This window comes from Aedes aegypti, chromosome 2 (genome assembly GCF_002204515.2).
Source record: "Aedes aegypti strain LVP_AGWG chromosome 2, AaegL5.0 Primary Assembly, whole genome shotgun sequence".
In the NCBI taxonomy this organism is placed as follows: Eukaryota; Metazoa; Arthropoda; class Insecta; order Diptera; family Culicidae; genus Aedes; species Aedes aegypti.
Genome location: NC_035108.1, coordinates 321,498,425 through 321,516,820, shown reverse-complemented (window position 1 = coordinate 321,516,820; position 18,396 = coordinate 321,498,425). Strand labels below are relative to the sequence as shown.

The 18,396-nt window shown below is 36.4% G+C and overlaps 1 protein-coding gene and 2 long non-coding RNA genes across 3 annotated transcripts; 2 read left to right on the top strand and 1 right to left on the bottom strand.

The window, feature by feature from the left end:
• Positions 1 to 2,467: 2,467 nt before the first annotated feature.
• On the top strand, positions 2,468 to 3,109 carry LOC110675771. Its single transcript, XR_002499784.1, has 2 exons — positions 2,468 to 2,783; positions 2,846 to 3,109. It is a non-coding gene; the product is annotated as an uncharacterized LOC110675771 (long non-coding RNA).
• A 504-nt stretch (positions 3,110 to 3,613) lies between these two features.
• On the bottom strand, positions 3,614 to 4,284 carry LOC110675770. Its single transcript, XR_002499783.1, has 2 exons — positions 3,940 to 4,284; positions 3,614 to 3,877 (listed from the first exon to the last, which is right to left on the bottom strand). It is a non-coding gene; the product is annotated as an uncharacterized LOC110675770 (long non-coding RNA).
• A 545-nt stretch (positions 4,285 to 4,829) lies between these two features.
• Positions 4,830 to 17,292, top strand: LOC5577113 (cytochrome c oxidase subunit 5B, mitochondrial). The gene is made up of 4 exons (XM_001663151.2): positions 4,830 to 5,050; positions 5,445 to 5,618; positions 16,765 to 16,808; positions 16,883 to 17,292. Exons 1-4 carry the CDS (start codon positions 4,972 to 4,974, stop codon positions 16,943 to 16,945), a joined length of 360 nt encoding a protein of 119 aa, XP_001663201.1. The 5' UTR covers positions 4,830 to 4,971; the 3' UTR covers positions 16,946 to 17,292.
• Positions 17,293 to 18,396: the final 1,104 nt, after the last annotated feature.

Sequence of the window (18,396 nt, the reverse complement as noted above, 5' to 3'; positions counted from 1 at the left end):
GACAAGAAAAAGAATCACCTATCTCGATGCGTGCAAAATTTCTTCCCAGAAATAGTCCAGAAAATCACATTTTTCTAACCGCAGTACGCAGTTGAGAAGAAATGTCATTTCAAAGGGGGCTCTCTGTATGAAATTTCTTGACCCATTCCTTGACTGAATGAAAATATGGTCCTAAAGGCCTGTCTCAATTTCAATGCCAAACGCTTAAGTTTAGGCAAAAAACACATGTTTACTTAATTTATTAATGTTTTTCTTTTGTTTAAGTCCAAAAAGATTTTTTTTAGATTTTGTCACACACCTTGGCTTACACTCAAATTTTAGGTGTATTTTGCTTTCCGTGTCCCTTCCAAAATGTCAGATAGGAACAACCCCAGTGTTAAAACTAAAAGCCCTGTGGTGTCAAACATGATTAAAAGTGTCAAGGTTCATTTATGGACACAATTTTTAAATTAAAGTTTAAATATGATGTAGCTGTTATTTGAGCGGGAAAAATTGCTAAAATAGTTGCAGTAACATGCTCTTTCGTGTCATTAAATAAAAACAAGATTTCATTAAACATTTTAGGACCCAATTCTTTACTTTTCTTGACCGAAACAGCGAATTAATTTTCTCAAACTCCTATGGAAGTTACTTACGTCGATTTGAAAAAGTAATCGAGAAACATTTCAACAAATAAGTTAGTTGCGCGAACCGTAATTATTAAAGATCACGTCACCATTTTATTCTTTGAATGGATCATTAAAATAGCCAAACGGCCACTATGGAAAGCATAGATAGCGCCACCGTAGCCGTAGTGTTTGACAGAACAGCAATGCTGTCACAATGTTAAATTCCATATACAGTGGCCCCTTTGTTTTGATGCGGTGAGCACTGACAAAAACTACCTTCAATGATCCATTGTTTTGAAAAATACACATTTTGAATATTTTATTCTTATTCTCACATTTTGAATTTCTTCATTCTTATTGTTATTCTTCTCTTACATATTGAATTTCTTACAAGTTTTATCGAATTTTTTGAAGAAAAATATTTGACATTTAAAGGGAACTGAAATTAGTAGATTTGTTTAGGTTCAAAATACGTTTTGATGGAAATAGTAATATAGTCTTTATACGAAAAATTATTTACGTAACATTTTTTGCAATTTCGTTAAAGACCATATCAGAATGCATTCACCATTATTTCATAATTTCTGAAAAAAATGTTGTGTAATGATTCATTACCCAACTCAAAACAGTTGCGTAATGAGAAAGCGTTGCGTATGGAATCATTACAGCACTGGTTTCAGTTGCGTAATGACTATTCCCGCACTGCATGCTTCAGTGCAGAAAAGTAGGCCGTTTCATGACAGATTGGCGTGTTGGAAAACAGCCTATGGGGCTCTGCACTGTTTTCGTTTTGCATGGGCTTTTGAAATTTACTGGCCTTGTTGTTTACAAATTTTGGGAAGGGGTGAAAGAGAGAGAAAGATTTTTGTGCAGAGCCCCATTACGATGAGAAATTAGGCACTTCACGGCGAAATTCTCTCTCTTTCGCTCTTCAACAAAATCTGATAACAATGGTGCCAGTACCTGCCAACTTTGACAGGTACTGGCACCGTTGTTTTCAGATTTCCCGAAGGAGGGAAAGAGAGCGATTTTCTGATGACGTCACCGTGCAATGGGCAATAGGCCTTTTCATGTGTCAAGTCCGTCTTCTTCTTCTTCTTTCTGGCGTTACGTCCCCACTGGGACAGAGCCTGCTTCTCAGCTTAGCTTATGAGCACTTCCACATTTATTAACTGAGAGCTTACTATGCCAATGATCATTTTTGCATGTGTATATCGTGTGGCAGGTACGATGATACTCTATGCCCTGGGAAGTCGAGAAAATTTCCAATCCGAAAAGATCCTCGACCGGTGGGATTCGAACCCACGACCGTCAGCTTGGTCTTGCTGAATAGCTGCGCGTTTACCGCTACAGCTATCTGGGCCCCGTCTATGCATTTGTTTATATCGGTGGAGGACCAGTGCTAACACGGGCCTGTCATTTTCATAGAAGAACTGTCAAAGAGCTTCCGGATCAGCTGATTTGAAACGTCATGTGAATTGGCCTATAAGCCATTTTACGAGACGTTTCGGAACAGCTGATCGCCGCAACGGCGTCAATTGACAGGAGACCTGGGATTAAATCCAGCGTGATTTTCAATAACGCCTCATCTTACCAAACGAGGACATGGAGAAAATGACAAAAAAGAGATCCAACAATGTTCGTTACTGCAACATTACACCTAGTTGTTGTATCAGCTACCTCTTTGTTACCCAAATTGCACATAAAAAGGCACTTTTGTGATTAGAAATATTTTACTAATTTTTCTCCATTTAAGTTTTCGCCTGGCTCATAAGCCATTTTACGAAGCCTGGTCAAATGACAGGAGACCTGGGATTTTTCAATCATCGGCGTCACACGCTAATATTAAAGTACCCTCTAAATGAGTTCCATGTACCCATTTTTTTAATCAGTATGGAAATGTCAGAAGAAGGGTATTTTTCAATGACATGAAAAAGGGTATATAAGCCCCATTTTAAAGTATCATCTCTCGTAAAAATAATGAGTAATTAGTGCACATGCTAGTTTGGTGCCATCATAACCTCCATTGTTTGTGTTTTCCCTCGCTGCTATCCGGTATTAATGATAAGTTGATTTTCAATGTAAAAATCTCCGAGTAAATAGTTTAATATATATAATATTAGTACTGCCTCTAAAATATAACGTAAAAAACTAACCATCGACACATACAGACACGTAAGTAATGCCGGTATTTTCTTTTGGAATGACGATCTTCACAATTCGGTTCTTTGTTTCAGACATTTTAACATCCCTTTGGAAGCGTGTAGTAACCCTATAGAATATTCTTATTGTCCGCTATAGCGGACACGGACACGGACGGCTGTGTACCCGTGGAATAAGTGGGTTGGGCCGGCTCCAAGGAGAATGATTTGGCGCAGACAAAGTAAACCAGCATCTTCAATAGCATGGCCCAGTGTGTTTGTGAACTTCCAGGAAGAGAAACGTATCGTATAATTTGTATATGAATGATAAATATATTACATTGTGTTATAAGTTTTTAATAGTGTTTTATACTTTTTCCTGGTCTTTTCCTTGAATCTTGAAAAAAGCTCAATCTGCGGCAGCATTCATAAAAAGTGAGGTTTTACTACCCATTTTTTGTTTTGAAAACCAAGAGTGAAAAATACCCATTATTTGAAGTTCGAAGAGGATACTCATTAATGGGTAAAGCGACTTTACTCTTTTAATGAGTTAAACCACTTTTCTCGAAAATGGGTACATGGAACTCATTTGAAGGGTACTTTAATGTTCACGCTAACATTAAAGTACCCTTCAAATGAGTTCCATGTACCCATTTTCGAGAAAAGTGGTTTAACTCATTAAAAGAGTAAAGTCGCTTTACCCATTAATGAGTATCCTCTTCGAACTTCAAATAATGGGTATTTTTCACTCTTGGTTTTCAAAACAAAAAATGGGTAGTAAAACCTCACTTTTTATGAATGCTGCCGCAGATTGAGCTTTTTTCAAGATTCAAGGAAAAGACCAGGAAAAAGTATAAAACACTATTAAAAACTTATAACACAATGTAATATATTTATCATTCATATACAAATTATACGATACGTTTCTCTTCCTGGAAGTTCACAAACACACTGGGCCATGCTATTGAAGATGCTGGTTTACTTTGTCTGCGCCAAATCATTCTCCTTGGAGCCGGCCCAACCCACTTATTCCACGGGTACACAGCCGTCCGTGTCCGTGTCCGCTATAGCGGACAATAAGAATATTCTATAGGGTTACTACACGCTTCCAAAGGGATGTTAAAATGTCTGAAACAAAGAACCGAATTGTGAAGATCGTCATTCCAAAAGAAAATACCGGCATTACTTACGTGTCTGTATGTGTCGATGGTTAGTTTTTTACGTTATATTTTAGAGGCAGTACTAATATTATATATATTAAACTATTTACTCGGAGATTTTTACATTGAAAATCAACTTATCATTAATACCGGATAGCAGCGAGGGAAAACACAAACAATGGAGGTTATGATGGCACCAAACTAGCATGTGCACTAATTACTCATTATTTTTACGAGAGATGATACTTTAAAATGGGGCTTATATACCCTTTTTCATGTCATTGAAAAATACCCTTCTTCTGACATTTCCATACTGATTAAAAAAATGGGTACATGGAACTCATTTAGAGGGTACTTTAATATTAGCGTGTTAGCGTGCAGTTTTCGCGATGAAGATGGTTGATGACTGTGCGCATTTCTAGCGTAGCTTTTCATCCAGGCGAAAACTTAAATGGAGAAAAATTATTAATATATTTCTGATCACAAAAGTGCTTTTTTATGTGTAATATGGGTGACAAAGAGGTAGCTGATACAATAACTAGGTGTAATGTTGCAGTAACGAACATTTTTGGATCTCATTTTTGTCATTTTCTCCATGTCCTCGTTTGGTAAGATGAGGCGTTATTGAAAATCACGCTGGATTTAATCCCAGGTCTCCTGTCAATTGACGCCGTTGCGGCGATCAGCTGTTCCGAAACGTCTTGTAAAATGGCTCATTGCAAAAAAAAACATTTTTCTTTGATCACAGTACGCAGTTCAGAAGAAACGGTACATTTGAAGTCTGTGTCAAATGACAGTTGAATCCCTGCAACAAAATGCAAAGAACAACCCTGCGCGCACACGATTTGTGACGCACAACCCGCTGTCACTTGACGCAATAATCGATCAGCTGTCAAAATCTTCTCCCTCCTGCTGCTGTTGGTTTTCTTCTCGCGATTCTTTCCTGTCAAAAAATCGAAGAGTGCTCTGTGGGTGAAAACGCGAAGAATCGTCTACTTTTTCAAAGCCTCGCCGCCCTTCCGAAGTGAACCGAATTCCGGACTCCGTAAAAGCTCCGACACAATGGCGTCCCTCTGCGGAAGATTAGTGCTCAATGCTGCCCGACGCAATGTGACCTACACCCCGGTGCGATTCTGCAAAAGTAAGTAAAGATTGTCCAGCAGCAGCGAGGAAAGAAGCACTCGTGGTTGCACAACCATTTTTTTTCTTGTTCGCTATGACAGGAGGATTTTTCTCTTGGGTTAACACCGCTTACGTAATATGGCATATTTCCGTCGATATCGATAAAAAGGGATGTCCATATTTCGTCATAGGTTCCGACCGGGATCGGATATACTGGAAAAAAGATGTTGGCCATTCTGGCTTCCAGTAAGAAAAGTCCTGAATTGGTAACCGGAAAAAAAGCTAGCGGTGGTTTTCAATGGCGATGATTAATGATGGCAGCAGCCTACTTCGATTCGGTCATCTGATCGGATTCCAATGTTTTGAATTCTAGTTCTAATGTTTCTCCTCGTCGTTTTTCTGATTCCTTCCAGTGATGAACGATCCGATCGAGCACGCCACCGGTCTGGAGAAGCGCGAACTGTTGGCCAGACAGGCCGGCGATAACGACCCGTTCGATATGCGCGTGTTCAAGCGCGGCCCGGGCACCAAGGAGAGCCCCAACATGATTCCGTCGGCATTCGAGTCCCGTCTCGTTGGATGCGTCTGTAAGTAGTCCCTCTATTTTTACGTTTTCTACCAGAATCTATTTCCGAGGCTGGGCTGCAGTGATTTCGAGGTGACATAACGGGAGTTCTGCGCGAGCGGATTGCACAGGGTTCTCTTTTTGTTTACATAACATATCAAATAGATTGGGGCGTATTTTAGCTTTGGCTCGATATTAATGGGCATAGAGTATGAGCCATTTTACGAGACGTTTCGGAACAGCTGATCGCCGCAACGGCGTCAATTGACAGGAGACCTGGGATTAAATCCAGCGTGATTTTCAATAACGCCTCATCTTACCAAACGAGGACATGGAGAAAATGACAAAAATGAGATCCAAAAATGTTCGTCACTGCAACATTACACCTAGTTATTGTATCAGCTACCTCTTTGTTACCCATATTGCACATAAAAAAACACTTTTGTGATCAGAAATATTTTAATAATTTTTCTCCATTTAAGTTTTCGCCTGGATGAAAAGCTGCGCTAGAAATGCGCACAGTCATCAACCATTATCATCGCGAAAACTGACGCCGATGATTGAAAAATCCCAGGTCTCCTGTCATTTGACCAGGCTTCGTAAAATGGCTTATAATCGTACCTGCCACACGATGATATACGAATGCGAAAATGGCAACTTTGACAAAGAAAGCTCTCAGTTAATAACTGTGGAAGTGCTCATAAGAACACTATAGCTGAGAAGCAGGCTCTCATTAATGACCTTTATGCCAAGAAGAAGAAGAAGAAGAAGATCTAAGATAAAGCTTTCCAACTGAACATACCGTCAACTCTCTCTCTCTCTTTCTCGGTGTCGAGTAAGAGAACCACAATAAAAATTGGTTTTCATGGCTAACTCGATGGATCGCATTTGCACTGCTTTTGTGTTCCATAACTCGATGTTCCCGTCTACATCGAGTTATAGAGAGTTGACTGTACTTAATTTTTCACTTTGTTTTGGTTTAGCATGTTTTAAGTAAATACAGTCGTCTCTCCACCAGTGCTGGGAATGGTAATAGTAGTAGGTGTAGTAAATTATAAGCGTCTTTTCAAGCCAAGATTAATCCAATAACTGACAGTATGTTTGTACCATCAGTGTACCAGTATCCGCTCATGCCCCTATTTCCGCTCACTAGTGTAAAAATTGATTTTTTGTGTCAAAAACCAACATTTTTCGCACGGATACATTCTAGCAATATTAACAACTTTCAAATGAAGTCGTCTGACATTATTTTCATTTGATAAAATAATTCTTTATATTGAAAACAAAAGACCTCGTGAGCGGTTTTTGGGTCACTAGGTATTTTTGTGTGTTCCAATAACCGCTCATGCAAAAAAATAAACAAATTTTTGAAGAAATGTCGATTTTAGCATACAGCCTTCTTTATTGCAGTAGTAGCTATGGTTTGACCATAAAAAAATATCAGGATAAATAACGAAATTCGAAATAATGCATTTTTACTAAGTTCGTCACGGAATTTGTTTACCGTGAGCGGAAATAGGAACACCTAGATGCATTAACAAATGCAATTAAATATTTTTTCATGAAAGTTTTTCAAATTCTTTTTATTTCGCCGCTGATTACCTATAGTTGGGGCTACATTGTGACATAAAAATAGTATTGATCGACACAATAGTTATTTTATAATAAATATTTGAACACATAGCTTCCCTTAGATGAGCGGAATCTGGTGCACTGATGGTAACTTGGTTCCAATCTCGTATTTTTCTACGCCTGCTTAGAATGCGTAGTTGCTTGAATAGATAACTTGAATACTCTTCATTACTTCCTTACATTACTCCCTCTTTCTATCCTTTAACAAGTATTTGTATTGCTCTTGTTTCTCTTTCTATTCTTGTACAAGTATTTGGTTTGGCTCTTGTTTTGAATAATATATGGAATCAGTTTATTCAAGATAATAAATTAATAAATTATATTATAATCGATTCTGTGTATTTTTTAGATTTGCGCAACCTACGATTTTGTCTTCCAATTAAACTTTCTCACTTTGAACGGCAATTGGTATGACCGTAACTCAACCTGAAGCAAAATTTGTAGCATCGACAATAATTTTAATTTTAATAAAAGGCATGTGTCATAGTCTCTGACGAACTAGTCTGCTTACTTGGTTAACACTGACCACTAAGAATATACACGATTTAAAAATTGCATGTTATTTTGCGCTAATTCTAAAACACACGAAGGGAATACGTAAAATTACACGATGTTAAAAAAATTCATTTACAGACTTTTTTATATTTACCTGGATAACGCTTAAAACAACGCTTAAGATTTTGGTTGTTTTTGCCACCAAAATGAAGTTATATTTTCAGATGCAGAAATAACACCACAGAACCACAGAAGATTCTTTTATTTCTTAATTGTTTCACATAGTTCCTTCAAGAGAAACGTAGAACATCAAACAGTGCTGTATCAAATCATCAGCTATGCAAACAGCAACGAGAAAATGTGTCACCGGCTTCTGTCGAATGATTTAAGGCTGCAGAAATCACACAAATTGCAGTTATATCAGCACTGTAGTTTGAATTATTTTCATAAAAATTTCTATTTTAACACAGATTGTAGAGTCGTATAGCAGTCAATATGGCGGAGACTACTGTTTCTAAGTGATACTGCCCAAGTTGCGTCAGCCTCAGTCAGTGCATAACGTGTAAAATTGTGCTATTTGTGAAAAAATAGTAATGCGGCAAGTCAGATTTTATTTCGTACATACGATACCATGCATATGCATAGAACAAATTCACATTAATATCAAGATAACGCGTCGCAACATTGCACGATTGGTCAAATTACGCTTCTGTTCATATTCAAAACTTTTTTTTGTGTATGCGGAATCTGATCTACAGAAATTATCCCTATATGGCTTTGTGGAGCAGAATTTTTACATTGTAGCCTTCTAGGGAACAACAATTTACAATCTCTAATTTCACCTTCTTGCAGAAGAACTCCATCAGCAATTGATGATCATCCACTACAACAAACTTGCATGTTTTAGGTAGAAGATTGTAAATCATATTTTATTTTTAAACCCCAGACTCCATTTAAGCCGTTCCAGCTACATATCGACATCGTTTGGGAACATTTCTCACTAAAAGTTTTGAAAGCTGAAGCAGAGATTGATGCGGTTTAGAGCCTGACGGCCATTACAGCACGGCCACCAAGCCAAGTTGAGTTAAGAATCCGAAAAAATATTCCATAAACAATTTTCACACATGCTACATTAGTCTGTTTGTGTTTACTCGCCAAGCTATGTTTATTTTTCGCCACCATTATCTTACAGGCATGCATAATCAACAAACATGGAAAAGTTTGTTAGTTCCTTTGATATACCGGGAATTGAAACTCATGAAACTCGAAATACTTTTATTCCCTCTCGGAATTTCATTCTACTCTGGACTTTTTCTTTTATCGCACAAAATTTCTATTTATTTTTTACTCAGAATTAGATTCTGTCTCATCAAAGGCCAGTTCTATTCTAGATATCTGCCCATTTCCGTCAGAATCTAGCTTTAGGTTCTCTGCCTTTGTCCATCAGAGACCTTTTTCTATGGATTTCTGCCTATTTCCATCAGAAATCCATTCATAATTGTCATCTCCGCCCATGTCCGTCGGAGACAACTATATTAGTAATTCCATATGATTACTGCTTTTTTCTAATCGAAAGCATCATTCATTGCTAGATAACTTCAAATTTCTCACCTGTATTCTACCAACTACGCCATTGTAGTAAAATATAAGCGTCTTTTCAAGCCAAGATTAATCCAATAACTGACAGTATGTTTGTAACTTGGTTCCAATCTCGTATTTTTCTACGCCTGCTTAGAATGCGTAGTTGCTTGAATAGATAACTTGAATACTCTTCATTACTTCCTTACAGTAGGCTTGAATTTTAGCGAAAATCACGTGGCTCTCCCATTACAGTAGTTCAAAAACGTGAATCTCATCAAGTAGCCTATGTTGGGTGCACGAATTTTCTAAATCATGAGTGTCATTGAAGGCTCTAAATGCGGGAAATGCAGCGGGAAATAGAACATTTTTCTACAATAATTCTGGGTTGCCCATAGCAACGGGTGTTTTGCTATTTTCAAGGCTTTTTGTCGACAGCAGCGATAGGCGTGAGTTTCACTGGCTTCGCTGAATGTGATTGGCTTTGCTTGGCTACTGTAGAGTGAATTTCAAGATTTTTCCCAACCCTGCTCTCCACATCTCGATATTAAAGGGATCGTCGAGACATAGAACAAAATTGTTAATGAAAATCACTCCGTTACCTGGAAAATAAAACTCAAACAGATGTCATTTCGTCTTTGCAAATTGTTTTGAATTCCTGAAATATAGTCTAGTAACCTTCGATAATGTGCATATCGACAAACGAAGATAAAATCGCGAACGAAAATCACATCGAGATAGCGAGATAAAGAGGATATCGACATATCGAGAGTGAAAATGTAAGCAGAATGAAAGGACTGAAAAAATCATCGACGTAGGAAGAGATATCGAGAAGTAAAGCTTCGAGATGTGGAAAGTCGACTGTAGTTTTATTTATTGTGACTTAAAAGATAATCAGCAATGGATTCAACCTATTGAAATTATGTTTTTTTTGTAAGATTGTTTAACCTTTTCCACAGCTTTGATCGACAATTTGGCTCTCGAAACGGCTTTTGTTGCAAGTAAATTAAATTATTCAAAACCATTTTAAAATAATTTAAGTAGGAAATCAATAATTATGTGATTAATTAGTGTTTGTCAAAAATCGATTGATCACCAGTACTGCCATAAGAAAGAGAGAATTAACCTGATACATTTATTTTTCTATAACTCGATATTGCCCATTACACGGTGACGTCATCAGAAAATCACTATCTTCCCCTCTTTCGGGACTATGTCGACAGGTACAACTGACACCATTGTTTTCAAATTTTGTTAAAGAGCGAAAGAGAGAGAATTTCGCGGTGAAATGTCTAATTTTTTATCTTAACAGAATAAGGTGGGGCAAGATGTGACCATTATTTATTATTTCAAATGACATGGAACTGTTTATACAGGTTTGTTTCCTTATAACATAAGGGACATAACGTTATAAGGGATGAACCGTCATATTTTGGACATTATCTTTAATCTCTCGAACTTGATAGTATTTCACAGATTATAGAAAACAGCCATTAATAAGGTCCCACTTCAAGGGGTAGGAAAAAAAGTCCAGTAAAACTTAGCAATCTATTTACAATTTCGGAATCTGCATACAATAGTTTCCCAGTTTGCGTCGGAGGGAAAAGGACTAAAATGGCTGACAATTTTAGAAACTTATGATACTAGGCATTCCCACGTCATGCACGTGCCTATTCCAAATATTATGGGATTCTGATCTTTGAGCAGACACGTTTTACACGCTTATTTATAAAACTACAGTCATACCTCGATGAGTCGATATCTGAAAGGTTAATCGACTCATGGAAATATCGAGTAATGGAACAGAATTATTAAGGCGAAGTAGGCCGTCATTGCAATTTGTACGCGTTATTGATGATTGTTGTTTAATCATGTCATAATTTTGATTTGAAGAAAATCAGTTTGTATTGCAATGGCGCTTCTGAAAAAGTATCGGCATACTTTCAGCATGTCAGCGCATATAGTGATACTTTTCCGGATAATAATGAAGTGTGAGGACTGAGTTCTATCACTTTGAAATTGCGAGCGGCAATGTCAACATGGCTAACAAAACGAAATGACGGGCTGCCTAGCCTTAACAAAAAGTTCTAATTTGGGAATACTTCCACTAGAGTATGTATACTTTTGTGATTTTGATGAACCTATTCAATATCAGTTGTACTGAACAAAAAAAACTAGAACTTAAGTTTAGTTCAGTGCACTCTAATTCTAGTTTACGGCGTATTCAACGTTCAATCGAATCCCAATCGTTCGAATCCATGCCCACATGATTTTGCTGGCGTAAACAGGAATGCAAAACGGTTTACGACCGAAAGAGCATTTGAACGTAAATAAGAATAGGGATGAAAATGCGAAGTTGGTGCTATTCTAGAATGGTAGATAGTGCATTCTATTCAAAGTTGGTAGTGAAAACCAAGGTATCGTAATCCGGGTGCAAATTGTTCACTGAGGCGAATTTTATCAGGTCGGAACAAAATAGCATTTTCTTACAAGGGTACTGAATGTTTTATTAGCACCACAGACGCTCCATGTTTCCTAGTTTATAGATATCTAATGATGATTTTGAACTATTTAATTTTTATAAAAGTCAGTTTTGATTTGTGTTGTTTAACGTGGAAGCAATACTTTTGAAAATGTCGGTGCTAAACAATCCGCTGGTGCTAATCCTACTTGCTAACTTTTAGCTTTCAAAATGTTATCAGGTGTAGTGTAAACTATTGAACTCTTTTTTGAAATCACAAAGGGTTACAAAACAAACCATTCATTCTTTAAAAACTTGCTGATTTTAAGTAAAATTGTCTACATTTAAGCGTATTAGGCAGATTTACAAAGTTTGATTTTGCAATAAAATGATCAAATACACGAGTTGAAAGAATGTTGACATCATTTTCACAGGGTGTCCATCCATCCGGGAAATCCCGGGAATTACAAAAGGCCGAGAAAAATACGGGAAATACCCGGGAATTTTAAAAACATACCGGGAAAATATGTATTTCAAACATAAGAATACCGGTTTGTTTCCATTTCAAGCATATGGGCGAAACTGAGATCGCAGTGGTCCGCGCGCGCGAAAGGAAGTGTTGAAAATGTATCTGTCACGTTTTCAACGTCTCCGCGAAATATTAAATTCGGCTGGTACAGTTTTTGGAAGAAAAAATAGTGTCTATAGCGGAAATAAACGGTTCTGCTGGGCAGTGCTTCGTTAAATCCCAAGCAGAAGATGAAGATGCATTGAATCCAAACCTCAAATTTTCAGGAGCACAGGACTGAAGATCCGGACAGCGGATTGGGCTGAGGGCTTGATCGAATTGTCACTCGCTGGTGGTGACCAATCGATCAAATTTTCTACTTGAACCGCTGTCTGGTTTGAGTTTTGGCTTCGTTTCATCTTCATCAAAAAATCGGTTTTTCTTGAACGCGTTTGAACGCGTTCTGAGTGGTTTTCGCGTCGGCGGTGATATTTTGCTTTTGTGAAATAAGCATGCTGATTAAAATAGCTACAGCTGCTCAATCGAGGACGGATGATAAATTTGGTGAGCTCGTTTCAAGCTTGAACAATATATTATGAAAGGTATTTTTATCAAGGCAACGCTGGAAATCGATTCCTGAATGTTATTTAAATGAATTGATTTAACAAAATATCAACAGTTCGTCACTGTAAGTGTCGACATACACTCTTGTACATTGACATTGAAAACTTTAAAAAAATATTTTTCCTTTTCCCTTGTTTTTATCATTATAAAAAATTACCTTTGAATGGTTCAACGCTAAAACTGTCGACTTACCGTATGTTCACGTTGTCTTTAGAGTACAGATAGGTGATTTTTTGAACTAAGGTTGGATGCATCGCATCACTTACCAAGGTGAATCCTGATCATGCAGCTATGATCCCTCCCCACTAACAAAACTCCTTCCCGTGACAACCATGTAGATACAGAGATGATCTCGGTCGCTAGTAACAATGGATGTACACTATCTCGAAAGTGTACATTGAAGATGGAAAGCTACTCCCAAGCTACTTCTCTTGGCAGAGTTGCGTTCCAGCTCATTTTTTTTAACGAGAGATCAAGTAGCCTTGAACATTGATCTGTTCAAAAGTTTGAACTCAAAGGAGCTGAAAAAAGAACGCGAAAGGAAAATTGTGTTCATTGCAGATTTAAAACATATATAAAAGCAGGAAGATTTACAAATGATGTCAAGGAACATTCAAGGTTCCATACATTGTGTGTGATATTAAAACTGTCTGTCAACTCGTAACTAGTTATTTGTTTTACCCTGTAAAAGCCGTTGGTTTCCAGGGAATCGTTTGGTAGATTATTTTAACAATTCTTATCAATTTCCTGTAAAATGCGTGAAGATTTATTGCGGAAAGCTTAAGGATTCATGGCAATGCTCTGGATGAGATGCTTGATAGATTCCCATTTAGATTCATTGCAATCTTTGCAGGTATCTCCACAGGAACCGTGGCAATAATTGTCAAGTTTCTCCCAAATTCTTCGAGAGGTCACTAAAAACATAATTGGTAAATTGTTTATAAGGTTTTTAGTAAATTCTAAAAAAGATTTTTTCAAATTCTCAGTAGATTCGTAGCAGTTGGTGATAAGCTGAGCCAAAACCAATGTCAAAATTCTTGGGAGATCAATTGAAATTTTGAACAAATTTATTGAGAATTCCGTCCAACGGTTTCTGCAGTTACCGATGATACTGATTTTCGATGAAGCCTTGTCTGTATTACTAGTTTAAAAGTCCTTAATAAATGACAGAATTGTTATAAGGCCCAAGGTGATTATAAAACGAAGCCAAACTTTGAATTTTCAAATGCATAAGACTGGAGAATATGACAACAGTTCGCGTTGAAAATCAATCAAATTACTTGCTTGCAGGTGGTGACCCATGGGATAAAGTTTCAACGCGGAGCGCTGCTTGGTTCTCAAGTATTGTGCTCTTGAAAATTTGAGGAGTGGCTTCGTTCTATAATCACCTTAATAAGATTATGTATGGATTCCAGCAGATTCACAGTGAATTCTTTCAATCATCCTCGACAAATTTGAAAGATCTTTAATAGGTAAACAAATAGCGAGGTCCTTTAGGTGTTCTAGGATTTTTATTGAGTTTTTGACGAAATTCTTGGGCAAATGTTTGATATATATGATGCTTTTTCAAATCTGTGTCGAAAACTGTATATAATTTCTTATGAGAACACTAAAATGCTTATTGGCGGGACATCGTTTCGTTTGAAAAGGTTTCTCCCAGGATCTAACATGAGTTTTATAAAAATAATTTCTTCAGGAGCCATCCATGTCTAACACAGAATCCCGACGGCATTCTTAGAAGGTAACGGGTTAGCTATTCAGCTTTGCCGTTTTTGTGGAAATATATTTTAAATTTAGAAACACAGAGCAAAAAAGTTGTTTATATAATTCCAAGATCTTTGTCAAATATTTTAACAAATAGTTTGTATATTTTTGTCCAAAACTCTAAACCGTTTTGAGCTAAAAGTATTTTGTAAATTAAATCAAATACAATTTATAAATAAGATAAATCAAATCCTCCAAATTTAACAATTTTGATGAAAAAAAGACGGAAAAAAGTCACAGGATCATTTTGTCATCAGTTTTTAATTGTTTGGGCATCCGGGAACAATGCGGGAAGTGGAAAACTGATTTTGACACACTGATTTTTAGATTTAGGAGACCCAAATTTAGTAAGTAGGAAATACTTTTATTCGTTACCCTGCTTTGTTATATGATGATCAATTTAGCCCCAGCGTGTCATTTCCAATTTCTCATATTAAAACTAATGTCATAAAATGTCAATCTAATTTCATAAAAAAAACGATTACATAAACAGATAAAGATCAATGAGGTACTGATTTTATCGAAATAATTTTGACAATATTTGAATTCCAAAGGATAACATAACAAAAAGTTGTAAAATAATGATCAATTTGCCCCCAGATTACGGTATTTATAAGATCTTGGTGAAAACTTTATGAGTAAAATCACCACATTCATTTAAGATGATAAGATTTTGGCAATTCAAAGCACAATAAATTTTAAATATTCATTTAAGTTTGCAAAATATTTGCAACATATTCTCACATTCAATCGTCAATCGGGTGTGGCTTCAAATGTAAAAAATATACTTTGGCAAAAAAGCCATGGTAACTGCGGAAATGTTGTAATGAACACTAAGCTGAGAAGAACAATCTTTCTCATTTGGGATGTAATTCCATAAATAAGAAGAAAAATAATCAGAAGGATTAGGATGAAGACAAGAAAAATAAGTCATTTATTGTTGAATCTTTCTTGAACAAAGCACAATGATCAGCTCGACCCACTTCATTGTTGCTATTTTTACAAATATGACCCATCTTGTGCTTTGCACAATTTATGTGATTATCGTTTAAATATTCCATATTACATTCATTGACAAACTGACCAAAACACTGAAACTGTTAATTATTTATCGCAGAATCATATTGATTGATTACAGACTGCAAACAACTTTCAATACAAACTTATACAAATGAACAAACTAACTGTCAAACCTTCCAAAGTTGTAAAATACTTTGTCTAACAATCGCTAATTATTATATTATTAGATATATACCGTAAACAAAACCGAATGCGCCCAAACATTGCACAATTTTTTTGGGGCTCCAAATTAATGCAAAAAATACTTGATTTGCGAAAATGGTCACGATTTCCCACTGATCCATATATGTGTGGCTCTATGGGTTATCCATGATGAAGAGAGGACTGTACAAATGCAGCCATGCATGAACTACTAGTCTGAACAATAAGCATTGAACGTTTTATCACGATGTCATTAAAAGATAAGACCCAGCGTAATATTAAACAGATTAGATAATTTGGATTCATACACGGAAGATCTTATCGAATTGTCACGCAACAAGGGTTGGAAAGCAAAGGCGTTGCCAGCAGTAGCATAAGTATACATTATCTCTTAAATAAACACGCTGTTGTAAGATCCTGATTCATAAAATGGTTTAGTTTTCATATTTGTGCCTTCTCTTTTTTCATCCGCTAGATACCGCTAATAACATTTTTCTTCATTCTTCTGTATTACGAAACGTGATAAGGCAGAACTAGAAGTTCGAAAGCCAAATTCAAGCCCGTCATCATTGCTGAATAGCCCATTTTTGGAATCACAACTTTTCAAACAAAACTTATTTAAAAAAAATTGAAGCATCATTTCATTAAATTTTGATGAGTGTTATTTTTACAAATTGATAGTTACATTCATGATGACACAAATAGATATAAAGGGGATAGTTTTAATAACCAAAAGAAAAGCAGTGGGATAAAAAGTAATACAAAAAATATAACGACCTAAACATTGACCTTGAAACGGTCAAAGTAGACATTAACATGACCAATAAATTTCCACTTTGCCCTGATTATCTAATTACATCCTCCTCCTTCTGTCTTTTCTTCCAGGTGAGGAGGATCAGACCTATATCCAGTGGATGTGGCTGCACCAGGTAAGTCAATTTTGTTTCCTATAGATTCCCCTCCCAGGTTTTTACATTCGTGTTTTTTTTTCAAACCCCCAAAGGGTCACCCCAAGCGCTGTGAGTGCGGACACTGGTTCAAGCTGGTCGAAAAGGCCCCCGTCTAAAGCGTTTTATCGGAATGTAATTGTAGAGAACAACCATATGTTACAACAAGCGAAATAAAACAAAAGATTGATTAAAAATAAACCTACTGAGCAGTGATTAAAGCTATTTGAAAACTGCACGATTACGTTCAAATAAACAGTAAGAAAATTGAAATTAAAATCGGTTTTGTTCTCACGTCAATTTTCGCCATGTTGTGGTCGCTGCAAAGAAACCAAATCAAGCACCCAAATAAGAAACACCGATGACTTGGTGTTCTCCTTGCCCTCGGAAAAAATAGCCTACCAATACGGGAAGATAGTGTCATAGTCCAGTACTTAATAAATGTCCGTTACATTTAGAGAAGTAACTCGGTGTTGCTGTTCTGTTCGCTTAGCTGTGCTGTAGGGATTGCGCGAAAGAAAGTTTATTTTGAAAGAAATTCCTTGAATTAAATCATTACTGTTCCTTTATGGATATCTGGATAGATATACAGTATAATTTTGAATCAGAAATGAGCTTCTGGTTAGAGTTCCAACTTTGAGCATATGTATTGGCGAAGTTCCTCCATTTTTTTCGGAATTTGAGTTTAAAATATTTTTTTAATATTGCGTTCAGGTTGCAGCAGGTTCACCGTCTTCTACAAGGTTGCTTACCGACTTGCGAATGTATGTAGGTAATAAGGTAATATAAATTCTTCAAATTAAAGAAATAATTCCTTGTTTTTTTATTTAAGGAGGAATCTTTAATTAAATTTATAACTGGAGAAACTTTTTCTAATGGCAATTCCTGGTAAGGCGATTTATTTAAAAATTCTTTGATATGTTTCTGATTGTATATATTTTCGTTATATGTTTAGAAGAAGTTTGGAGAATTTACAACCCTTGAAGAATTCTTGAAGGTTCATGCACTTTACCTCACGCGTATTTCAACCTCAACTGCAAGGTCGCCCTGAATGTCGCAGGCTAGACAAGATTTGAAGAAATTTATCGCATTCACACATTTTATACAACTAGGTATAAAGACGTAATTTCCCTGCCTTCGTTGATTGAAAACTGTACATTTATGATCACTTAGGTACATCAGTAATGATTTGTTTTCAAAATGGTACTTACAAATAGTTCGCCTCCCTATCTGCAATGACTGAGAGATTTTTACAGGATTCTCCAGGTATTCTTCTAAAATTATTCTCCATGAATTTTCTGAAAGATTCTTACAAGAATGTTTCCAGGGATTTTTCTGGATAATCATGTATAAATTCCTTCTGGGATGTTTCAAGGGATTTCTCCAAAGATTTTTCCAAGGATTCCTTCAAGAATTCGTCCAGGAACATTTCCCAGAGATTTTCAAGTTTTCATTGAGGATCTCAATGAAATTTCTCCAGAAATTCCTGCATACATTGATCTATGAAATATTCCAGTTCTATTTCTTCGTCTTCTTCTTCTTCTTCTTCTTGGCATTATATACTCACTGG